This window comes from Salmo salar, chromosome 15 (genome assembly GCF_965601325.2).
Source record: "Salmo salar chromosome 15, fSalSal1, whole genome shotgun sequence".
NCBI classification, from domain to species: Eukaryota; Metazoa; Chordata; class Actinopteri; order Salmoniformes; family Salmonidae; genus Salmo; species Salmo salar.
Genome location: NC_138305.1, coordinates 81,026,362 through 81,052,011, shown reverse-complemented (window position 1 = coordinate 81,052,011; position 25,650 = coordinate 81,026,362). Strand labels below are relative to the sequence as shown.

The 25,650-nt window shown below is 43.9% G+C and overlaps 2 protein-coding genes across 2 annotated transcripts; both read left to right on the top strand.

Annotated features, from left to right (window-relative positions):
- The first annotated feature begins 328 nt into the window (after positions 1 to 328).
- On the top strand, positions 329 to 7,251 carry LOC106572096 (peptidase inhibitor 15). Its single transcript, XM_014145922.3, has 5 exons — positions 329 to 785; positions 3,545 to 3,769; positions 5,406 to 5,515; positions 5,744 to 5,835; positions 6,110 to 7,251. The coding sequence occupies exons 1-5, from the start codon at positions 618 to 620 to the stop codon at positions 6,523 to 6,525; spliced, it is 1,011 nt and encodes a 336-aa protein (XP_014001397.1). The 5' UTR covers positions 329 to 617; the 3' UTR covers positions 6,526 to 7,251.
- Positions 7,252 to 10,107: 2,856 nt separating this feature from the next.
- On the top strand, positions 10,108 to 24,533 carry LOC106572097 (uncharacterized). The gene is made up of 5 exons (XM_014145923.3): positions 10,108 to 10,477; positions 20,413 to 20,654; positions 20,955 to 21,063; positions 21,430 to 21,525; positions 21,630 to 24,533. Exons 1-5 carry the CDS (start codon positions 10,427 to 10,429, stop codon positions 23,142 to 23,144), a joined length of 2,013 nt encoding a protein of 670 aa, XP_014001398.1. The 5' UTR covers positions 10,108 to 10,426; the 3' UTR covers positions 23,145 to 24,533.
- The last annotated feature ends 1,117 nt before the right edge of the window (positions 24,534 to 25,650 follow it).

Here is a 25,650-nt window from a genome sequence, read left to right as displayed (position 1 = left end):
CATAGGTCAACTGCCTGATGCTGCTCAGTCTTCCCATGTTTGGATTTAAGATCTTTCCTGTCAGGTGCACCACAGGGAAATCTGTGTCCTGACTCAGTGTTGAGAGCACAGAGTGAAGGCCAACTGCGTGTGAGTCAGAGATATGAACAGTATCTGTATCTCAACGTATCTTGATCTGTATCTGTGTCCAGCCTGAAATCACACCAGATTCGTAAGAATAGGCCGATTGTTTTCAAGTGGTGTCGGTGCGTACCAGTCAGAGCAGCGTGTAATGTGACCTAGTGAGGGTGAGGGTGGTGTGGGTGTTCTCCTGTGGAGAGCGGGGTGGAGTCACTCCCTCTTAATATCTCCAGCCTGAGATCCAAGAGGAGAAGAGACAGAGCAGCTGAAGCACACACTATACACACACTATACACACACATACACACACATACACATATAAGTACACACACAAGTACATTGACCGAAAGAAAGATTTTCACACACACATATACATACTCGCAGAACACACATCTACACACTGGAAACACACATTCACATAGAGCAACACCCTCGATACTGGCAGACATCTGAAGTGACCCTTGAGAGATAGAAAGAGAGGACTTTACTGCCTAGACATGCTGAGGGGGACACTTCTCTGGGCTGGCCTGGTGGGATTCTATGTCATCGTCACCCTGTGTCCAGCCTCCTGCCAGCTGAGCGAGGAAGATACAGAGACCCTCGTGGAGCTGCACAACAGCTACCGTGGCCAGGTGGAGCCCAATTCCACCTACATGCGTAAAGTGGTAAGCGCAGCATCACTGGGGGGACGGATAGGAGGTTATCTCTACCTGGATCTCTACCTGTCCGTGGCGGGATGGGTTCAGTCTGGGCACTTCTGCATCAGAATAGGTGGAAATAATACGTTTTAACCCTTTGTGGTGAGGAGCTTCTTGGATATTGGGATACTACTGTATGGCTGGTGGGATTGGTGGAGTTTACCCCTGTTTTGACTGCTGTCACCTGGTGTGGTTAGTAGTACTCGTTGTTCTCATGGGGTTAATGTGTATTAGAATTGATCTCAGGTGGATGTAGATACATAGGTTTCTGCTGGTGAGGGGATTTTTGAATGATATTTATGTTTGTGCAATGCTGCCAGTTGTTCAGTATTGTACATGAAATGGGTGCTTCAGCAACTTAACATATCCGTTAGTATTCAGCTTTAAAATGGCCTTGCATCAAAACTAAACTCTGCCTGCATCTACAGTGTCATGGCCATTGCTTTGACATGATATCAACATATCATAAATGACAAAAAGCTTGTTGTGCAGAACATTTACCACAGTGCTGCAGAAGATGCATCATACCTAATACATATTACCACCCAGTAAAGTTGACAAAAACAGCGCTGCCCCATGTTTAAATCAGCATATCAATGATAAAAGTAATCCCAAGACAAAACGTTTGTCGACATCCAGAGTTAAGTTAATTACTTTGCTGATAGAGCCTGTCTGTGCCTCAGTGCATTTCTGTGTTGATTCACCCCACCGTGACTGAGTGAGTGGGTGTTCAGAGTTGAGTCCAGGGTTATGCAATGCATGAGAGTGAGTGAGTGAGTGTGTGTGTGAGTGTGCACACTGTGGAATGTACATGCTAAAGTTGCTATCTGGCAGTCCCAGGGTTGGGTCTCTGCCTGTCTCTGTGTTAAGATGAACGCAACACCGAGGCCATTTTCATGAATGGGTTCATATCATTCATTCATAGCATTAAAGCATTAATTGCAGTTGAGTGGAATCATGAGTCATCATGACCAACAAACCGCAACATTTCAACAGTTAAACAGTAACTTCCTGTTAAGCATTGCTTCATCCTCACCTTCTGTGAATGACAGGTTTATTAGATGTCCTGGGACAGGAATGTCCGTCAAACATCACAGTAATCAATTACCTGGAGAAAGAAAGATAATGTGGACTATACAAGAAGAAACAGAACATACCTATTATAAACAAGAAATTTATGTAACTTTTTATTTGTATTTTTATGGAAGATTCAATGAAATTTTAATGGGTGTTTCAAAACATAGCCATATGTCATTGACTCATATATCACAGCTTTCTACGTCACTACTTGGTCAGGTTTCATCTGCAGAGTCACACCCCATGTGGAATGTCCTTGATTTTCTGTGTACTGGACACAGCATCTAATGCTGACCAGATGGTCAGGGGGACGCCTTTGTTTTCTCTGGCTGAAGCATGACAAAGATGTACAACTCTGTTTCCCCAAGAACAGAGAGGAGGAGATCTGATGTCCTGAGGCTAGGATGCAAGATGTTGTGGAATTTCAACTAGTATCCCCAGCCTCCAACACAAGACCCCTGTTTGTTTAGAGTCATGGGGTGACAAATAACCTGAACTTCACATGACTCCACACTGGACGTCTCTGTCTGGACAGGTCATGATACAAAGACAATACGCGTTCGTACAATACTGCATCTCTTCATTTCTTCGAACCAATTACCACCATAACTTTTGGCGAGCTAAATCAAGATCAAGCCTTATCTGTCAAGTGCCACCTCATCCTCTTGCTCATTACAATACCTGTATAGGAATTGAACTGAAACTATGTGGGATAAGTTAACATTCCTCAACCTCTAATACCCGTATTACTGAAAGGTTCCTTATAAGTTCCTAAGTAAAGGTTTGATTTAATAAGGAAGGAACATAAAAAGGAGTATGAGGTTTACATGGGAATGTTGGTGTGACTAATGTAATGTACAGTATGGTTTATGTCTAAAGTTAAAGGTGTGACTAATGTAATGTACAGTATGATTTATGTCTAAAGTTAAAGAGGATCCTTTTAGACAGAGATAGTCATTGTCCTCCTCCAATGTTAACATAACAAACCCTCCCTTATCGGTTTGCAGTTTTAACATTTCAATAGTGGAGAAGGAAATTCCTCTTGCTACAGGCAGTATTAGAAGGAAATACCAATGTCGACTGGCGGGTGGCCGGGTCAGGAATTGTTCAATTATTAGGGTAGTATAAATTGGCACATACATCAAATAAATACATCAAATATACATCAAATAAATACATCAAATAAATAAATAGCTACATTCAAAACCATTAGCAATAGAGTGTCTCCACCAATGTTTTCATAAGCATACCTCTTGTATTACAATCTGCCAGTGCTGTGCTGTCTAGATCAACCGTGAAAGCTTGGTATTTAGATAGGGGTAGAGATAGGATCATAGCTATTGGTTTTAGAATGCCACTTGCAAAAATTATTTTTTCCCTCTTTAGAATCAGAGTAATAGGACATATGTGATTTTAGGATCAAACTTACTTGCAATGTGGTGGATATGCTGAATAGAATTATTAATTTGAAGTAGTTTGAAGTTGTACACTATTGAAACACTGAGTTCTGTTTTGGTCCTCAGTGTTGGTTAATGTCTCCCTCTGTCGTTCAGTCTGCAGCACTACATCTGTACAGATTACAGGTAGCAGTCAAGCACATTATTGGTAGTCTACAGTAATACGATGGTTTGTCTCTTTTTCCCCTTCAGAAATGGGATGAGAAGCTGAAGATCATAGCTGAGGGCTATGCTGTGAAGTGTATATGGGAGCACAACCCGGATCTAGAGGAGCTGAACATGGGAGAGAACCTGTTTGTGTCCAACGGACTCTTTGACCCCAACATTGCCATGGAGAAGTGGTTCCTGGAGCACCTAGACTACGACTACAACAACAACAGCTGCCAGGATGACAAGATGTGTGGACACTACACTCAGGTGAGTGACACCGGGAGATAATAGTTACTGTATTTGTAGAATACACCTCTTATAACACAGTACCGTAATTTCCGGACTATTAAGCGCACCTGAATATAAGCCGCACCCATTGAATTGAATTTTTTTTTTTTTAACATAAATAAGCCGCACATGTCTATAAGCCGCAGGTGCCTACAAAATTAGCAGTAAGCTTTAGTTGTCTTTTTGCACTGAGTCAATTCCTCACGCTGCTATTTCCAACGTCTTATTATCGACTCATTAAGACCAAGCTCCCGTGCAGCAGCTCTATTTCCTTTTCCAACTGCCAGATCAATCGCCTTCAACTTGAAAGCTGCATCATATGCATTTCTCTGTGTCTTTGCCATGATGAGGGTGACAAAATGACTACCGTAATCAGAATGATGGGAAGTTTGAGAGCGCTCGATTTAATCTAAACATTAAACAAAAAAGTTGTTTGACCGTAACCCGTTCGGCAATTTCATTGGTCTAATGAAAGCTTCATTCCGGCAAAAAACTGAGCACGTCACAGAATGTGTTTTTTTGGAGAAAAAAAATTTTGAAAGCGGGAAAAATCCATATATTAGCCGCGTCATTGTTTAAGCCGCGAGGTTCAAAGCCTGGGAAAAAAGTTGCGGTTTATAGTCCGGAATTTACGGTACTACAACTGTGACAGGTGGAATATTCCTTTATGTCTTTACTCCTGTGTGTATAACCCCTGTGATAGTGAGTGATGATGATGATGATGATGATGGTGATGGTGGTGATGATGATGGATGGTGATGATGATGATGATGTTGGTGGTGATGATGGTGATGATGATGGTGGTGATGATGATGATGATGATGATGAGGGTGGTGATGATGAGGGTGAGGATGGTGATGATGATAGTGATGATGATGATGATGGTGGTGATGATGATGATAGTGATGATGATGATGGTGGTGATGGTGATGATGATGGTGGTGATGAGGGTGATGATGGTGGTGATGATGATGATGAGGGTGGTGATGATGACGGTGAGGATGGTGATGATGATAGTGATGATGATGATGATGGTGGTGATGATGATGATAGTGATGATGATGATGGTGGTGATGGTGATGATGATGGTGGTGATGAGGGTGATGATGGTGGTGATGATGATGGTGATGATGATGATGGTGATGGTGATGATGGTGGTGGTGATGATGTTGGTGATGATGGTGGTGATGATGATGGTGATGATGTTCATGGTGATGATGGTGATGATGTTGATGAAGGTGATGATGATGGTGGTGATGGTGAAGATGGTGATGATGGTGATGATGATGGTGATGATGATGATGATGATGGTGATGATGGTGGTGATGATGATGGTGGTGATGATGATGGTGATGGTGGTGATGATGATGGTGATGGTGGTGAAGATGGTGGTGATGGTGATGATGGTCATGGTGATGATGATGATGATGTTGATGAAGGTGATGATGGTGGTGATGATGATGGTGATGGTGATGATGGTCATGGTGATGATGGTGATGATGTTGATGAAGGTGATGATGATGGTGATGATGGTGAAGATGGTCATGATGGTGATGATGATGATGATGATGATGATGATGAAGACATTAATACAAGACTGCTGGGGATGTTTCAGATGGTGTGGGCGGACTCTCACTCTGTGGGCTGTGCTGCTCATCGCTGTGACACCATGGAGGGGCTGTCCTTTGAGAAAGTCACCTTCCTCGTCTGCAATTATTATCCAGCGTAAGTATGTTACCAGAGAACATGGACTAAATTCCACATTCATCTCCTATTTCTACACTTAGACATTCAGTTAACATAATGAATCCTTACCATTGCATTTCACTGACTGCGTTAGGGTTAGCATTACACCTATAGAGACATTGTAATACCATTCTGGGGTTAGGGTTGATCCCTGACTTACAGCCCTGACAGAGTGACCGCTGACCTGTGTTACCATTCGCATTTCAGAGGTAACTTTAATGATGAGAAACCCTATGAGGAAGGTGAATGGTGCTCCAAGTGTCCAGACAACCTGCCGCGATGTGACCAGAACCTCTGTGGTAGGAATTCAGCACATGTCAATCACACAACTCTGCCCGCAACTCCGCCTGCCTGCCCCCTCTCCGTCCCCCAAATTCATTTTACCTCACTATCTACCTCCAGTGTCTTGGAAAACAGATGTCAAATCTCATCCTCTCCAACCTGACCTAAATGTCAAGCCAATTGTGGTTGATCATGATATTCCCTCTTTGTGAAGATTGATTTGTTGCTTTGGGCTAGGGACCCTGTAATCAGTTTCGAAGACAGAAGATTTCTCATTATTGTTTCCCACAGTGCCTGATGCCCCTGAGCCTACAGAGGAGCCTGATGTAGAGAAGGAGACAATGGACAGCTCTCCCTCAGGCACTAATGAGCCCTCCACACACACAGCCACAGCCACCACCCCCGCCACAGCCACCGAGGACACACCGCCATCACCACCGAGGACACAACCCGACTACTCATCAGCTCCTGAGCCAACCATGGCTGACAGAGCGGAGACAGACACAGAGCCTGGGGAGGAGGAGGAGGAGGAGGAGAAGGAGAAGGAGGAGGAGAAGGAGGAGGAGGAGAAGTGGGAGGGGGAGGAAAGAGCGACAGTGAGGGAGAAGGACAGTACTAGGGAACAACCTAGGGCCAACGCAGGAAGTGTTTCTACTTCCCTGCTTCTGGTTACTAGCTTGATGCCTTTACTGTCAATGGGATTGTGAGGGAGTGCATGAGGGAAAAGGTATCACGCACACACACGCACTATCTGGAGCTGAACTGGACATTGGTGGAAGTTGAATTACATTGTGATATAATTAAGCAATAAGGGCTGAGGGGGTGTGGTATATGACCAATATACCACAGCTAAGGGCTGTTCGTATGCACGACGCATCGCAGACTGCCTGGATACAGTCCTTAGCCGTGGTATATTGGTCATATATATTGGTCAAATACCACAAATCCCAGAGGGGAGCCTTATTGCTATTATAAACTGGTTACCAACGTAATTAGAGCAGTAAAAATAAATGTTTTGTCATACCTGTGGTATACGTTCTGATATACCCCGGGTGTCAGTCAATCAGCATTCAGTGCTCGAACCACCCAGTTTATAATTATGTATACAGCATGGATTTATATTAAATAAACCAAAGTAGCTAATTTCATGGTTATTTAGCTTTTATTTGCTGGTAAATAATTACAGTTGGTAGTTTGCCATATGCCTTCTTAGCAATAAGCATAGAACATACAGTAGTTATCAATGTAATATAACAGTTGTATAAAAACAGTTGTGACATGTGACCAATCTAACAGCAACTACCTTTTAAAGCAAGTCACATCCTCTATAAACAGGAATGTGATTCCTAAGCCTAAAGGAGCAGAACTATTGTCAATATTGAATATTTCTGTAAATGTCTGTATATAGAGTACAATAAATATTGTTTGTTCTACTCGTCGGGTCTCAACACTTCCATGTGTCATATACTGTACCTTCCTCTGGACTGTGAACACGTGTTTCCCACTACCACAAAGAATAGAGACCAGCAACTTGATGAGCAGACGAGCTCCTCATCAAAATGACTTCTTTTAGGGGCCATAACAATGTGAGTTCAAAGGTTATTCTGTATCAGAATATGCTTTGTGTCTTCCTATAGTCCTTTCTCTCTGTAATGTTTTATCATTCTCACTCTCCTTTAACCATTTTCATCAGTTAGGTGTGTTGCATGTAAAAGAAATATATAACGAAGTGGAGAAAAAAAAAACAGCAGAAAAACAGAGTCGGCCTATGCAAAGGAAGGGATAAAGTGGTTGGTGAGAAAGTGCAAAGCCCTGTTAACAAAACACCTGGGGAGAAAAATATTAAAAATCCAAACAGATCTGGCTCAGCCTGGCCTGGCTTACAGTCAGCAGCACAACTGAAATATTCATTTACCACTTCTCTGTGAGGTTATTTCTGGAGGTGCATTTAGACACTCAGGCCTCCACAGTGTTCACAGAGAAATTAAAATGAGTCGAGGGGGGCCCGGGCTCCACTTGTAAGGTACCCAGAACTGAAGGACTTTCTCGCTCCCTGGCTTGGTATTTTAGATAGATTTTTAAGAGACTGGATTTTAAAAACAACTCTCCTAGGCATTGAAATGTCACGTTACATCACAGGCTCGTTAAATGCATCTCCTCCTTAGATGATTCGATGTGACATTTTTTGATTTCTCCGAATGCTGACGTGAGCAGTTAACCAACCCTGTCAGCTGTTAAAGTGCATGTCTGTACTGTATTAATGGGTGTGTGCACAGAGACTTTAATGAATGAGATTCAAAGACAGACAGAGAGACTCCCGGTGGGTTACAGTGGCTAATTCTATAACACTGACTGCACCATTGCACACCACAATGCCAACATTTACATATGAAATATAGCTAGACATATCAATTCAGACACAAATAGTGGATGCAGAGAGCCCAGTGACCGAAACAACAGGCAAAGTCAGGCATGGTGAGAGGGGACAGCAGGACAACACCTGCAGGCTAGCTGGGACTGGGAGGAGAAGCTGGGAGGCTGGCACTCCGTGGGGACGTGATTGAAGATGACATGAACTAGTGTGCCCTCTCTCTCTCTCTCTCTCTCTCTCTCTCTCTCTCTCTCTCTCTCCTGTTTTTTATTTTTCCTTTTATCGCCTCTCCTCTGAAGCGCTCTCTGTTCTCAGGATTTCTAGGCTACCTCTAACTGATCTATTCCACTCTCGTCATCCTTCATAATAACGGACTGAACATCTAGAAGAGGAGATTATTGGTGAAGGGGATATTCTTAGAACCTGGAGACACTGGATTCATGTGAGAATGCAAGCAGGCAAACCAGGACCCTGGACTTGATCCCAAAGACACAGCTCACACGCACAAAAGGAATAGCAAATCCATGCTTTTGAGTGTCAAATTGTCTGGTGTGCTGACAGAGTGACTGACATGACAGTAACTGTCCCCTGCAGATAGAGACGGAGATAGTTTGCCTCTGCTGGGGGTTGACTCATCCTCTGTGAGTATGACTGTGTCAGTGCTTTAGACGGGTGATCAAATCAAAATCATCAAATCAAATGTTATCGGTCACATACAAGTGTTTAGCAGATGTTATCGGTCACATACACGTGTTTAGCAGATGTTATCGGTCACATATACGTGTTTAGCAGATGTTATCGGTCACATACACGTGCTTAGCAGATGTTATTGCGGGTGTAGCGAAATGCTTGTGTTTCTAGCTCCAACAGTGCAGTAATATCTAACAATACACAACAATACACACAATAAACACAAATGTAAGTAAAGGAATGGAATGAAGAATATATAAATGAGCAATGTTAGAGCGGCATAGACTAAGATACAGTAGTATATTATAGAATACAGTATATTCATATGAAATGAGTAATGCAAAATATGTAAACATTATTCAAGTTAGTGCTCCAATATTAAAGTGGCCAGTGATTTCAAGTCTATGTATATGGGGAAGCAGCCTCTAATGTGCTAGTGATGGCTATTTAGCACTCTGATGGCCTTGAGATAGAAGCTGTTTTTCAGTCTCTTGGTCCCAGCTTTCATGCACCTGTACTGACCTCGCCTTCTGGATGATAGCGGGGTGAACAGGCAGTGGCTCGGGTGGTTAGTTGTCCTTAAGGATCTTTTTGGCCTTCCTGTGACATCGGGTGCTGTAGGTGATGTGAAGGAATGTGTGCTGGTGGATGTGTGTTTATGCCTTTCTCTCCCTAGAGTTTAGAATGAAAGCTCATTAACCAGCATTAGTGTTTCTTGCAAAATTCCCTCTCCTTCTGGACACCTTATGCCACTACAACTATGTTCCATAACTAAACCAATTCCCCAGCATTCAATAATACCACAGCTGGTAAGAGTGCCTGCCAAGGGTTAGCTACTTGAATATTTAAGCATAATAATGAGATACTGTATTTGTTTACTGACACACTTAGCTTCTATCATTAAAATGGCAAATATAAACATAATGCAAAATATCATATTGATATGGGAGTAATCTCTGCCATGCAATTACCAACATACTGTACCTTCGTTTGGGGAGGAGGGGGTTTATAAAGGGAAAGACCATTTCATTTTCATCAAGTACAAATGGTGATAAACACTGTGGGGAAGACTGAATAAATGAATGAATGTTTGACTGCTGATCCTTTGAACCAATACCATCCACAGGCCTCCCTCCCTCTCTCATTCTGGCTCTGGGATTGGTTCATTGGTGTTGACAGATGCTGAATATGCATGAGCAGAGGGTCTGTTCGTGGGTGGAGCCTCAGAGGCTGACTCTGAGAGAGGATGAGAGAGAAGTGAAGCGAGTAACAGCAGCGTTCTATTCTCCAGCACTGCAGAATCCACGCACTGACAAGGCTCACATTCCCCATCATTTGAGGAGGGGGGGGGCATTTCTGCCCGCCTTTCCTCTTCCCTGGACTCTGGCACAGATTGGATTGATGCACCGATGCACTGGTTTCATCCTTCATACCTCCAAGCTGGCTTGTCTACCTTCCTCTTACCTTCGAACTGGCCTTCCCTCCTCCTCTCTCCCCCTCCACTGCTGTAAGTGGATCGGCCAGACCTCCACCAGAGTGACACAGACATGGGCTGTCGGTTCTCTGGACAGGGACAGTGGGCTGACAATGGGAATGGGGTAAGTAAGGGTGGTTATGTGTGTGTGTGTGGGTGTTTGCATGAGTGCGTTCAACCTGTGCCTTTGTTCTGGGATTTGTGTGCTTATAGACAAAGCAGCCTATACTGTTACCATCATGTCTGCCTTCACACAGAAAAGTCAACATACGCAGGCTACGTAATCTGAAGACTCGGGGCAGACAGTGTGTGTGTGTGTGTGTGTGTGTGTGTGTGTGTGTGTGTGTGTGTGTGTGTGTGTGTGTGTGTGTGTGTGTGTGTGTGTGTGTGTGTGTGTGTGTGTGTGTGTGTGTGTGTGTGTGTGTGTGTGTGTGTGTGTGTGTGTGTGTGTGTGTGTGTGTGTGTGTGTGCGTGCGTGCGTGCGTACGTGTTTGTGTGGTCACGCACACATTTATGGTATGACCTCATGTGCGTTCGTTTGAGTGTGTTTGCATAACTGAGGGTCTTTAGCATGCATACCGTATTTGTGTTGGCAAAAATATTCCATGAAGAGAACAGTCTAAGAGAAACTACTGCAGTTTCTGTGTGTGTTCAAGCGTAGCTAACAGGGACTGATGGTGGCTGTGGTGACCTGCTCTGGTCTCACAGGAAGCCATGTAGATGCCTCTAGACAGGCTGACTTTTCACCAACACGCTGTCTATCTCTATTTGCCCCAAGCAGCCTCTGGCCATTCAGCAGCCATCGTCCAGATACTGTGCATTGTAATGCATCAAAAGAATTGTATACTGTGCATTAAGAGAAGATTGCTCGTTGGTGACCAGAGGGTGAATGTGTTCATGGGTGACCTGATAGAGTATATGTCTCCATTGTCAATGGAGTAACTACTGTTAGCAATAGCTATGGCTGCTCAACCTGGCTGCCTGCCTTGCATTTATAAACTGGAATCTGAGCACAATACACACGCATATAAACTCACAGGTTTGCAAGCACAGACACACAGTATACCAGTGGCGGTCGGTGCCGTTTAAGATTAGGGAGGACAATACATTTTTTATGAGCATGGCCTTATTTCTATTACAGCATATTGGATGACTGTCATCCATATTCCATTCACCCTGCTCAATGTATCATCGATAGGTTTAAGCAACTACATGATACTCAAATTTGTCCTATACCCACCATGAGGTTGCTTCAACTTAGCCTACAATTGAACGTTTATAATGTAGGTGCACAGGTCAAGAGACAAATTGGAGTAATCAAGGTGACAGAAAGCGACACATTCAATACGGCCATGCACACTATTGCCTGGATCTAGCTGATCATGGGTGTAATCATTAGTCCAAACAGTTGTAAAATGTTCCGTTTTTCAACTGAAACAAGAGTTTCTATTGGACAAATTCAGGTAGGTCCCTCCCCGCTTCGATCCGTTTAAGAAACATTTTGCAACAGAATCAGCGGAATGAATACACCCCGAATCACACGCACACAGAGTTCACTTTCAAAGCAGCCACATACAGCATCATCACTTTGCTAGTTGTATAATTCCTTTTTGCTCTCCTCTAACCTTTTCCCCAACTATTTAGGAAACCCCAACTATTTAGTTCTATAATCAATATACTAGCTTTTAAATGTGCCTGGCTTTATAAATCATCCATATACAGTACCAGTCAAAAGTGTGGACACACCTACTCATTCAAGTGTTTTTCTTTATTTTTACTATTTTCTACATTGTAGAATAATAGTGAAGACATCAAAACTATGAAATAACACATATGGAATCATGTAGTAAACAAAAACGTGTTAAACAAATAGAAATATATTTTATATTCTTCAAATTAGCCACACTTTGCCTTGATGCACACTCTTGACGTTCTCTCAACCAGCTTCATGAGGTGCATTTGTGGAATTTAATTCCTTCTTAATGAATTTGAGCCAATCACCTGTGATGTGACAAGGTAATTTTTTTAACCTTTATTTAACTAGGCAAGTCAGTTAAGAACAAATTATGATTTACAATGACGGCATACCCCAGCCAAACCTGGGCCAATTGTGCGCCGCCCTATGGGACTCTCAATCACCGTATGTGATACAGCCTGGAACCAGGGACTCTAGCGATACCTCTTGCACTGAGATGAAGTGCCTTAGACCGCTGCGCCACTCGGGAGAAAGTAGGTAGGGGTGGTATACAGAAGATAGCCCTATTTGGATTTGACGAAGTCCATATTATGGCAAGAACAGCTCAATTAAGCAAAGTGAAACGACAGTCCATCATTACTTAAAGACATGAAGTTCAGTCAATGCGGAAAATTTCAAGAACTGTTTCTTCAAGTGCAGTCACAAAAAACTTCAAGCGTTATGTTGAAACTGGCTCTCATGAGGACCATCACAGGAAAGGAAGACGCAGAGTTACCTCTAACGTAGAGGATAAGATTCATTAGAGTTACCAGCCTCAGAAATTGCAGCCTAAATAAATGCTTCACAGAGTTCAAGTAACAGATACATCTCAACATAAACTGTTCAGAGGAGACTGCGTGAATCAGGCCTTCATGGTTGAATTGCTGCAAAGAAACCACTACTAAAGGACACCAATAAGAAGAAGAGACTTGCTTGGGCCAAGAAACACGAGCAATGGACATTAGATCGGTGGAAATCTGTCCTTTGGTCTGATGAGTCCAAATTTGAAATTTTTGGTTCCAGCTGCCGTGTCTTTGTAAGACGCATGTGTGGTTCCCACCGTGAAGCATGGAGGAGGAGGTGTAATGGTGTGGGGGTGCTTTGCTGGTGACACTGTCAGTGATTTATTTAGAATTCAAGGCGCACTTAACCAGCATGGCTACCACAGCCTTCTGCAGCAATATGCCATCCCATCTGGTTTGCGCTTAGTGGGACTATCATTTGTTTTCAACAGGACAATGACCCAACACACTTCCAGACTGTGTAAGGACTATCTGACCAAGAAGGAGAGTGATGGAGTGCTGCATCAGATCACCTGGCCTCCACAATCCCCTGACCTCAACCAAATTGAGATGGTTTGGGATGAGTTGGACCGCAGAGTGAAGGAAAAGCAGCCAACAAGTGCTCAGTATATGTATAAACTCCTTCAAGACTGTTTGAAAAGCATTCCAGGTGAAGCTGGTTGAGAGAATGCCAAGAGTGTGCAAAGCTGTCATCAAGGCAAAGGGTGGCTACATTGAAGAAAATATCCAAAAAATATATACACTGCTCCAAAAAATAAAGGGAACACTTAAACAACACAATGTAGCTCTAAGTCAATCACACTTCTGTGAAATCAAACTGTCCACTTAGGAAGCAACACTGATTGACAATACATTTCACATGCTGTTGTGCAAATGGAATAGACAACAGGTGGAAATTATAGGCAATTAGCAAGACACCCCCAATAAAGGAGTGGTTCTGCAGGTGGGGACCACAGACCACTTCTCAGTTCCTATGCTTCCTGGCTGATGTTTTGGTCACTTTTGAATGCTGGCGGTGCTTTCACTCTAGTGGTAGCAAGAGACGGAGTCTACAACCCACACAAGTGGCTCAGGTAGTGCAGCTCATCCAGGATGGCACATCAATGCGAGCTGTGGCAAGAAGGTTTGCTGTGTCTGTCAGCGTAGTGTCCAGAGCATGGAGGCGCTACCAGGAGACAGGCCAGTACATCAGGAGACGTGGAGGAGGCCGTAGGAGGGCAACAACCCAGCAGCAGGACCGCTACCTCCGCCTTTGTGCAAGGAGGAGCAGGAGGAGCACTGCCAGAGCCCTGCAAAATGACCTCCAGCAGGCCACAAATGTGCATGTGTCTGCTCAAACGGTCAGAAACAGACTCCATGAGGGTGGTATGAGGGCCCGACGTCCACAGGTGGGGGTTGTGCTTACAGCCCAACACCGTGCAGGACGTTTGGCATTTGCCAGAGAACACCAAGATTGGCAAATTCGCCACTGGCGCCCTGTGCTCTTCACAGATGAAAGCAGGTTCACACTGAGCACGTGACAGACATAACAGAGTCTGGAGACGCCGTGGAGAACGTTCTGCTGCCTGCAACATCCTCCAGCATGACCGGTTTGACGGTGCGTCAGTCATGGTGTGGGGTGGCATTACTTTGGGGGACCACACAGCCCTCCATGTGCTCGCCAGAGGTAACCTGACTGCCATTAGGTACCGAGAGGAGATCCTCAGACCCCTTGTGAGACCATATGCTGGTGCGGTTGGCCCTGGGTTCCTCCTAATGCAAGACAATGCTAGACCTCATGTGGCTGGAGTGTGTCAGCAGTTCCTGCAAGAGGAAGGCATTGATGATATGGACTGGCCCGCCCGTTCCCCAGACCTGAATCCAATTGAGCACATCTGGGACATCATGTCTCGCTCCATCCACCAACGCCACGTTGCACCACAGACTGTCCAGGAGTTGGTGGATGCTTTAGTCCAGGTCTGGGAGGAGATCCCTCAGGAGACCATCCACCACCTCATCAGGAGCATGCCCAGGCGTTGTAGGGAGGTCATACAGGCACGTGGAGGCCACACACACTACTGAGCCTCATTTTGACTTGTTTTAAGGACATTCCATCAAAGTTGGATCAGCCTGTAGTGTGGTTTTCCACTTTAATTTTGAGTGTGACTCCAAATCCAGACCTCCATGGTTTGATAAATTGGATTCCCATTGATTATTTTTGTGTGATTTTGTTGTCAGCACATTCAACTATGTAAAGAAAAAAGTATTTAATAAGATTATTTCATTCATTCAGATCTAGGATGTGTTATTTTAGTGTTCCCTTTATTTTTTTGAGCAGTATATATTGATTTGTTTAACACTTTTTTGGTTGCTACATGATTCCATATGTGTTTTTTGTCCATCAAGGAAAACACTGTCTGGCGCAAACCCAACACCTCTCATCCCTCCGAGAACACCATCCCCACAGTGAAGCATGGTGGTGGCAGCATCATGCTGTGGGGATGTTTTTCATCGGCAGGGACTGGGAAATTGGTCAGAATTTAAGGAATGATGGCTGACACTAAATACAGAGAAATTCTTGAGGGAAACCTGTTTCAGTCTTCCAGAGATATGAGACTGGGCCGGAGGTTCACCTTCCAGCAGGACAATGACCTTAAGCATACTGCTAAAGCAACACTTGATTAGTTTAAGGGAAACACTTAAATGTATTGGAATGGCCAAGGCAAAGCCTAGACCTCAATCCAATTGAGAATCTGTTGTATGACTTAAAGATTGCTGTACACCAGCGGAACCCATCCAACTTTAAGGAGCTGGAGCAGTTTTGCCTTGAAGAATGGGCAAAAATCCCAGTGGCTAGATGTGCCAAGCTTATAGGGACATACCCCAAGAGACTTGCAGCTGTAATTGCTGCGAAAGGTGGCTCTACAAAGTAGTATTTTGCGTGCTCAAGCTTTCTGTTTTTTTGTCTTATTTCTTGTTTGTTTCACAAGAAAAAATATTTTGCATCTTCAAAGTGGTAGGCATGTTGTGTAAATGGAAGGATACAAACCCCTCAAAAATCTATTTTAATTCCAGATTGTAAGGCAACAAAGTTGGAAAAATGCCAAGGGGGTGAATGAGTACTACTGAATGAAACCTACTCATTTACAGTACCGCAAGCCACTGTAAATGAGTAGGTGTGTCCAAACTTTTGACTGGTCCTGTATATCTACAGAAATAAGACAGATCCTACTTCTGTTGCATGTTTGAGTGTTTGTTTAGTAGCCTACTGATTCCGTGAGCACCAAGCCTCACCCAATCACAACATGGATAAACGATTTCACAAATTCGGCAATTTTTTATCTTTACTTTGCTGTAATAAAGGCTTTACACTTTTTTTCTCTCGTTAGATCATCCTCTGGTATTATTTATAACTTATTTTGTGTTGTTTACATTGTTCCAAAATTATATTTATAGTAATAACATTAATCTTCCTTTTTCTTGATCTCCTTCTTATTGTTATTATTACAATTATTATTATGATCATCATTATAATAATAAGTAACGTCATTATCATTAGTAATCTTATATAACAGCATTGTTGTCTTCCTCACCATCTTAAATAATGCCTTCCTCACCATCTTAAATAAGCATGCCCCATTCAAGAAATTTAGAACCAGGAACAGATATAGCCCTTGGTTCTCCCCAGACCTGACTGCCCTTAACCAACACAAAAACATCCTGTGGCATTCTGCATTAGCATCGAACAGGCCCACTGCACTGAGAATAGGAAACTCTGTCACCACCGATAAACCCACTATAATTGAGAATTTCAATAAGCATTTTTCTACGGCTGGCCATGCTTTCCACCTGGCTACCCCTACTGCAGTCAACAGCACTGCACCCCCCACAGCTACTCGCCCAAGCCTTCTCCATTTCTCCTTCTCCCAAATCCATTCAGCTGATGTTCTGAAAGAGCTGCAAAATCTGGACCCCTACAAATCAGCCGGACTAGACAATCTGGACCCTTTCTTTCTAAAATGATCTGCCGAAATTATTGCAACCCCTATTACTAGCCTGTTCAACCTCTCTTTCGTGTCGTCTGAGATTCCCATAGATTGGAAAGCAGCTGCTGTCATCCCCCTCCTCAAAGGAGGGGACACTCGACCCAAATTGCTACAGACCTATATCCATCCTACCCTGCCTTTCTAAGGTCTTCGAAAGCCAGGTCAACAAACAGATTACCGACCATTTCGAATCCCACCGCACCTTCTCTGCTATGCAATCTGGTTTCAGAGCTGGTCATGGGTGCACCTCAGCCACGCTCAAGGTCCTAAACGATATCGTAACCGCCATCGATAAGAAACAATACTGTGCTGCCGTATTCATTGACCTGGCCAAAACTTTCGACTCTGTCAATCACCACATCCTCATCGGCAGACTCAATAGCCTTGGTTTCTCAAATGATTGCATCGCCTGGTTCACCAACTAGTTCTCTGACAGAGTACAGTGTGTCAAATCGGAGGGCCTGTTGTCCGGACCTCTGGCAGTCTCTATGGGGGTGCCACAGGGTTCAATTCTTGGGCCAACTCTTTTCTCTGTATACATCAATGATGTCGCTCTTGCTGCTGGTGAGTCTCTGATCCACCTCTACGCAGACGACACCATTCTGTATACTTCTGGCCCTTCTTTGGACACTGTGTTAACAACCCTCCAGACGAGCTTCAATGCCATACAACTCTCCTTCCGTGGCCTCCAACTGCTCCTAAATACAAGTAAAACTAAATGCATGCTCTTCAACCGATCGCTGCCTGCACCTGCCCGCCTGTCCAGCATCACTACTCTGGACGGTTCTGACTTAGAATATGTGGACAACTACAAATACCTAGGTGTCTGGTTAGACTGTAAACTCTCCTTCCAGACTCACATCAAACATCTCCAATCCAAAGTTAAATCTAGAATTGGCTTCCTATTTCGCAACAAAGCCTCCTTCACTCATGCTGCCAAACATGCCCTCATAAAACTGACCATCCTACTGATCCTCGACTTCGGCGATGTCATTTACAAAATAGCCTCCAATACCCTACTCAACAAACTGGGTGCAGTCTATCACAGTGGCATCCGTTTTGTCACCAAAGCCCCATATACTACCCACCACTGCGACCTGTACGCTCTTGTTGGCTGGCCTTCGCTTCATAATCGTCGCCAAACCCACTGGCTCCAGGTCTTCTACAAGACCCTGCCAGGTAAAGTCCCCCCGTATCTCCGCTCACTGGTCACCATAGCAGCACCCACCTGTAGCACATGCTCCAGCAGGTCTGGTCACCCCCAAAGCCAATTCCTCCTTTGGCCGTCTCTCCTTCCAGTTCTCTGCTGCCAATGACTGGAATGAATTACAAAAATCTCTGAAACTGGAAACACTTATCTCCCTCACTAGCTTTAAGCACCAGCTGTCAGAGCAGCTCAAAGATCACTGCACCTGTACATAGCCCATCTATAATTTAGCCCAAACAACTACCTCTTCCCCTACTGTATTTATTTATTTAATTTATTTTCCTCCTTTGCACCCCATTATTTATTTTCTACTTTGCACTTTCTTCTACTACAAATCTACCATTCCAGTGTTTTACTTGCTATATAGTATTTACTTTGCCACCATGGCCTTTTTGCCTTTACCTCCCTTATCTCACCTCATTTGCTCACATTGTATATAGACTTATTTTTCTACTGTATTATTGACTGTATGTTTGTTTTACTCAATGTGTAACTCTGTGTTGATGTATGTTGTCGAACTGCTTTGCTTTATCTTGGCCAGGTCGCAATTGTAAATGAGAACTTGTTCTCAACTTGCCTACCTGGTTAAATAAAGGTAATAATAATTATTTTTTAATTGTATAACCACCATTGAGCTGTAGGCCGAAGAGCGCATCCTGTTTAGTCTTGATACCGTAACTTACTTAGGCCTATATTTCAATACTTATATAGGCTACTGTATCAATCAATCATTCATTTGTTCATGTCATCACACAGTATACAAGTAATTCATGATTCGAAATACAATCAAGAATTTATTTTTATTTTTTAAATAACAAAATGACCCTTCAATAATTAGCATAAGCAATAAATAAACTGTTCCATTTCGGAAATTGTATTCAGGAATGAATGTGGCTGATTTTAGTCTTTGCTGTAATAAAGGCTTTACAAAACACATTACAACAGATTCTCTGGTACATTTACAATTTATTTAGTTTTGTTTACATTCTTCCAAACGGTCAGGAAAATTATATTGTAATCTAACAGCACCTGTTTGGCACACAGAATATACATGCTTGCTTCTTATTTTAATTTTATTTATTGATCTCCAGTATTTTCCACAACTAGACACATTTATTCCACACATCTGACTTCCCCTTTACCTCCTGAGCAACCAGTAAACATTCTCATTTCAAGTTTATTTGTCACGTCCTTTGCATCCATTTTGCTGTCACATGTGTTACGGTGTTCGGAGATTGTTATAACCATTTTATTGATGTGATTATGATATGCTGTAGTTCAGACCCTATTGGTCACTTGCTTTTGATGCACACATGTGTCACATAAAGAGAGCAAGGGTTGAGGGAATAGGGAATGTTTTTTCCTTAAGAAGTGAAGGATTTCAGTAACAGAACTTTTCAGTCAGAAAGGGCTGTAATTATGTTGCAGCTTCAGCAACATGGACAGCGCGATAAACACTGTTGATGTTCGGTGGTGGTCACTGAAGCAGAGACAACAGGTGCTATTCAGACAGACACTGGCTGTGATTTGTTTTTAACCCAGCACATCAAGTTTGAGCCCGGCCCTGCACAATCAAATCAATTGTGGTCGTACTCCCTCTAGTACCTTGTGTGTCTTAATTATTTCATCAAACAGAGCATAAAAGCAAAACAGTGCTTAAAGCATCAGACAAGCTCAGTGCATATAGTTGATATGATTTAAACACTTAGGATGTGTCTATATATTGAAAAATATGCGTTTTAAAATGTCAAACAATTGTTTGGTCAAAAGAGCAGATGACTCTCGGTCCACCCAGATTCTTTTTAGCTGGGGACAGCCCTAGAGTGCAGGGGGATGAAAAAGATCTTCCTGACTTGCATCTCTAGGGTTTTGTTGAGCACAAAGCTTTTCAGATGAGCCAGAAAGCACGGCCCAGAATCCATGGCGAGAATCAGTCCAGCTCAGCTGGCCTACATTTCTAGACCCATGAGACTTCAAGCATTATAATAACAAGAAGCTAATGTCTGTGTACAGTACTGTCTGCCACTTCCAAACATGATCTTTATTGAGGTGTTGATGCTCTATTATTCTTTCCACCATAGTGCTTTTGTTCGATGGGACATGGCCCACACATATACTGTACATTAAATCAACTGTGCTATCCCGGTCCTGTGGTGTCCTTGTGTCTAACAAAAAACAAAACAGACATAAGATATGAGATGGCATGAAACAGAGCATATCAGTGAACCAGCAAAACTCAACTACCTCACTTCCTCTACATCTGACCTTACATGTTCATATGTCTCCCAGGTCAAAGGGCGTGACCTGTCTCATCTCAGCCACCGAGAGGCGTTGCAGTTCCGGGGGGACGGCTATGAGCAGCCAGTCACTACACAGATTGAGGGGAGGCACCGGCGAGGGAGAAGGCGTCATCACTCCCAGTACCCAGTGTCTGACTGTGGCACTCAGACGGAGCAGCAATCCTGGGAGGCTCTGAGGGCCCTAGGGGGGGTGGAGGGGGCCGGGCCTGGCCTCGGTGCCTACGCTTCTGGGTATGTGCTGCTTGGTTTGGGCCTCTCCACTTGTTCTCTGTCTCTATATTTGCTTGTGTATGCAAGTATAATGGCAGATTAATAGTGACCCAGTTATATTGAACCAGTGATGTCCCATGATTGAGGCTCTGGGTTATGTCATTTAGAGTATAGCCGTGAGATGTATACAGAAGTGGTGTTAGAATTGAATGGAACCACTGACTTGAACCGGTCTAATGTGTAAACATAGTCATTTACGCTTAAAATGCCTACGGTGTGAAACAGCCATGTTTTCTTATGTCGTGACCTCATTCTCCACAGACCTTACTATGATCACATGACCCTTTCACCAGAACTCTATGCAGCCAATGGATACCTCCCCAGTGTTGCCTACAATCTGGAGGACATTAACAGGATAGAGTATGATGATGTGAGTTATTAATTTGAGACGGTTTGCTACAGCAGGAAAATAATCCTGCAGCAACGGAAATGTATTATGTGGATTATAATGAATGGACATGTTTGTCGGGGTTGGTACATTTTTTGTTAGGGTTGGTACATTTTTTGTTAGGGTTGGTACATTTTTGTAAGGGAGAATCAAGTCTACCATTTCTAAGTGGAAATGACAAGCTTCAGAAGTGTTTTTATACCTCAAATATACAAGTTCTACATTCTCCTCTAACAGGGTGATCAAATTAAGATCCTACATCTGTATATGAGTCTAGCCTAGATTTTGTACATCCCATTGATATCTAAGACTTGTGTATCCACTCCTTATGTTCACCTATACTGATAGGATCCAGAGATGATGAATAACCAGCCCAATAACAGGAACTGTCTGATTGACTGCTGTAACACTGATAATGATGAGCCTAGCAGCTTCCTGAGCCAGGTACTGTAAGAAATAAAAAGATAGACAAATGTTTTCTATTTGAACACGTGGTCATAGACATTCACAAGTATAATAACCAATGTTTCTTCCATCCTCTATTTCAGAGTGAATATGAGGGCCACTGGCTGGACAGGCCTCTGAATTACCTACCCCTCCACGAGCTTGACAGTGGCCTGGGCTGCACCGACGGCAGCCTCCACCAGGGGGACCTGTCCGACCCAGAGACAGAGGAGGGGGTAGAGGCCCCTATGTCCTCTCCTCCAGGAAACACCAGCCGGGGAAGCTCTCCCTCCTCTGAGTCCCTCCTTTCGTCAGAGCTCAGTGACTCTGGCTTCCACAGCGTCAGCACAGGGGAGTTCCGCCACTTCCAGAAGATTATAGATGGGAGGATCCACAACTACCGGAGTCGCGTCATGCCCCGGGAACAGAGATCAAAGTCTCGCTGGGACCTGGAGTCCATCCCTGAGACCCTGACCTGTGACCCCCAGGCTGGCAGAGCCGCAGACGGAGTTCACACAGCCATGACCCACCAGTGCACCATGGGTAGTAGCTCCATTCAGTTCCGCAAAGCCAGGAGCCCCCAGCTGAGCAGGCATGGCACTGGGTTTGCTCCTAGGGTTGCTGCCTCCAGCTGCCGTACAGAACCCTGCCAGAGGAGAGCATTGATGCTGAACCAGCACTCTTCTGAGGACCTCCCCAGCCGCAGCCATACCGTGCATGACTTATCAGACAGGAGACGGGCCAGCCACCCAGCCCTGTCCGCTGGGAACACTGCCACAGGGAAATACAGACACGTAAACGGACAACCACCCAGCAGCCCAAACCACCTAGCCGTGCCCACTGAGAACTCTGGCACAGGACAATACAACAGGGGGTTCAACACAGACATCAGTGAGAAGAGGAGATGTCCACTGAGTGACCATGTGGAAGGCACCTGGCAAGGATGTATGGGTGACCACAGAAGCAGTATGGCCAGTGAGGAATATAACAGTGAGAAACGGGGTCTTTCCAAGAGTCCCTCAAAGAAACAGCCTGGGAAGGAGCCAGCAGACTGGCGTCAGTTTGCGACACTGGGACATCCTCACATTGGTGGGGACTGGCCCCAAGCAGACTGCCCCTGCGGTCCCCTCTATAGCACGCTGGATGGGCCCTCTGTCCGCTCCAGGAGGGGTCTCTCTGGGAATCCCCGGGCGGTGAGGAACCAGCTCCTGAAGGCACGGGCCTCTCGGCTGGCTGACGAGCGCAGTGAGGTCACCACGGACGAGGAGGCCCGCGGGGAGGCCTGGGCAGGTCGCTACTGGAACAGAACGGAGCGCCGGCGCCACCTGGCGTGGGCCCGGGAGCAGAGGCAGAGGAAGCTGAACCGTGGGGCTGAGGGGGCAGGGGAGAATGGGGCTGGAGGTACAGGGGTTGCTGGGGGCCTTGGGGGTGCAGGGGGTCCTGGAGGAGGCTGCAGCACAGTGCTGGAGCTCAGCCACAGGAAGCAAAGCCGTCTGAGGAACCATAAACTGCTGGATGACTGGACCACAGTGGAGGAGCTGCTGACTCATGGGACAAGGGTGGGGCAGCGGGACAACATCCTCGGTCACAGCCCTCTGTTGTCTGTCACTACTGTATAATGACACATTAAGATAAGGGGTGTGTGTGTGTGTGTGTGTGTGTGTGTGTGTGTGTGTGTGTGTGTGTGTGTGTGTGTGTGTGTGGTGTGTGTGTGTGTGTGTGTGTGTGTGTGTGTGTGTGTGTGTGTGTGTGTGTGTGTGTGTTTGTCCTACTGATTGTGAAGAGGGTCAGTGATATGACTACAGTTTGACTATCTCTTGTTCTCCACTCATGTTCCTGGACACAAACCTACAGCAGTAGTTGTCTAACAGACTCGACCAATGGCAGTATTAAGCAATCTAAATGGTAGTATTCACTGGTTACTTTAAAGCTAGCTACGTGGGGTTTTGGGTTAGCTACTGCACAGAAGATATAGCTGCGTTTTAATGGTGTTGACTCCTTTCATCAATAGACACCTTTTACAGTTAAATACAATCTAATTTGCTTGTTTGCCCAACGAGTGGATAAAACCATATCACTGTAATTAAATCAACAAAACATGTATTGGAAATCATTTCATATCGTTGCATCACATTTGGCTAGCTCAATGTGACCTCGTTTTAAAACCACATAATTGTAGTGATACAGACTTTATATTTTGTATGAAACCTCAGGTAGTAAATGATGTGTTGTACTGTATATCTACTGCACATGGACAAGAGTCCCATCTCACTCACATGAGAAATGCACTGTGAACTGTTGACTCTTTCAAGATGCACATCCCCCCCAATAAAGTGTGTCTACGGTCATATCATGTGTAATATTCACCTCATGATAAGTTGCACAATCATTGTGTGTGGTCATGAAACATTCTGATGTTCTTGTTTCACCTCTTTTTACAGCCTGTGTTGAATAAGAAGACAAAGTACCTTTATTCCCAGCATGTAGACTATCCTCAATACAAACCTGGCAACTGGACAATGACAGCACTATTTCACATGTCACCTCTCTAACTGGGCTTGGATTCACAGGGCTGATTTTCCCCTGACACCACTCTTTGTCAGTCAGACATTTGTGAGTGCTGTCGTAGTGATGTGTCACAACATTTCAGACAAGAGTTACTTATGGTTTGGGGTTTTGATGTTTAGCTTGATGTTGTGGTCCAGAACACCTCTGATTAGTGTTGCATGACATAAAACAAAATGTAGAACTCTATTCACATAAAACCAATTGAAAGTTGTTCATTTGCAGACACAAAATATGATCAAATCGTGTTAACAATTATCAAATGGTATCAAATGCACGTTCTAGCCTGGAATATGATCGTATAACGGTTTCCATTTGTCATGTGGATAAGCCCTGTGTGTCCAAGCCCTGCTCTTGGTCTTAAAGATACATTTATGGCTGCGATGGACACATATCATGGTTGTTATGAATACTTTATTTTGAGTGCTCAAATAAAAATGTTGAAATGCATCAAATCTCCTGACTTTCATTTTCATTCTAAACTACAAATTAAAGGCCCAGTGCAGTCAAAAGACTTGGGCTGTGTTTTATATATATTTCCCACACCATGAGGTTGGAATAATACTGTGAAATTGTGAACATTATGTTAATTTCCTTTTTAGTGTAAGCTGTTTAAAATATTTCAGCCTGTTTTGGTGGGATGGAGTTTTGGCCTGCCTGGTGACATTATCAGGCAGTAAATTCGTTAATAGACCAATAAGAAAGAGTTCCAAACCCCTCTGCCAACAGCTAGTTTTCAGTTTTCCCCTGCCCACCCAGCCCAATACCAGACAGTCCCAGCTAAATTCTTGCTTGAGAAATTGCTATTTGCTAAGAAGCTATTTTAGTTGATTATTTTACCATTTTAGTTGAAAACATTCACAGGTATTGCATTTTTACCCAGAACATTTATATTGAGATAAAAATGGCAGCATTGGACCTTTAAAATACCAACCTTATTTCCCAAATCCAAATGTTACTGTCCCACTTATTATAAACTGCCAAAGGGCCATGGATTTCAAATGTCACATGGTGACAAAAAATAATCTATTAATAATCTTCTGTGTACTAACCCCCAATTATTTGTGTGTCCCGTCAGGCAATTACATCCATACTCACATTATACTCTGTACCAAATAGAAATATGGTAAACTGGCAAAGTTCATTTCAGAGTGAAAAAGTATATTTCTAAAGCAACTGAATAGTGATTTCCTATGGAATGAGAGTTGAAACTATGGCCAACTCCTTCTATCCAAACATGGTCTATTTTCCTTCACATTATTGAGTGACGTCATTGAACAGCCTGCAACATAAATTTGTAACAGTAGGTGGCAGACACAGACAACTATTTTGTATTAAACGCACAGTTCACCCATTTTTATTTAACCTTTATTTAACCTTTATTTAACTAGGCAAGTCAGTTAAGAACAAATTCTTATTTACAATGACGGCCTACACCGGCCAAACCCAGACAACGCTGGGCCAATTGTGTGCCGCCCTATGGGACCCCCAATCACGGCCGGTTGTGAATACAGCCTGGATTTGAACCAGGGTATCTGTAGTGACACCTCTAGTACTGAG

Excerpts from the sequence above, each read along its gene's own strand:
- LOC106572096 (XM_014145922.3), top strand. The coding sequence starts at position 618 with ATGCTGAGGGGGACACTTCTCTGGGCTGGCCTGGTGGGATTCTATGTC. Across the intron at positions 786-3,544 it reads CCACCTACATGCGTAAAGTG|AAATGGGATGAGAAGCTGAA; the intron begins GTAAGCGCAGCA and ends TTTCCCCTTCAG. Across the intron at positions 5,516-5,743 it reads GTCTGCAATTATTATCCAGC|AGGTAACTTTAATGATGAGA; the intron begins GTAAGTATGTTA and ends TTCGCATTTCAG.
- LOC106572097 (XM_014145923.3), top strand. The coding sequence starts at position 10,427 with ATGGGCTGTCGGTTCTCTGGACAGGGACAGTGGGCTGACAATGGGAAT. Across the intron at positions 20,655-20,954 it reads CTCGGTGCCTACGCTTCTGG|ACCTTACTATGATCACATGA; the intron begins GTATGTGCTGCT and ends CATTCTCCACAG. Across the intron at positions 21,064-21,429 it reads ACAGGATAGAGTATGATGAT|GATCCAGAGATGATGAATAA; the intron begins GTGAGTTATTAA and ends CTATACTGATAG.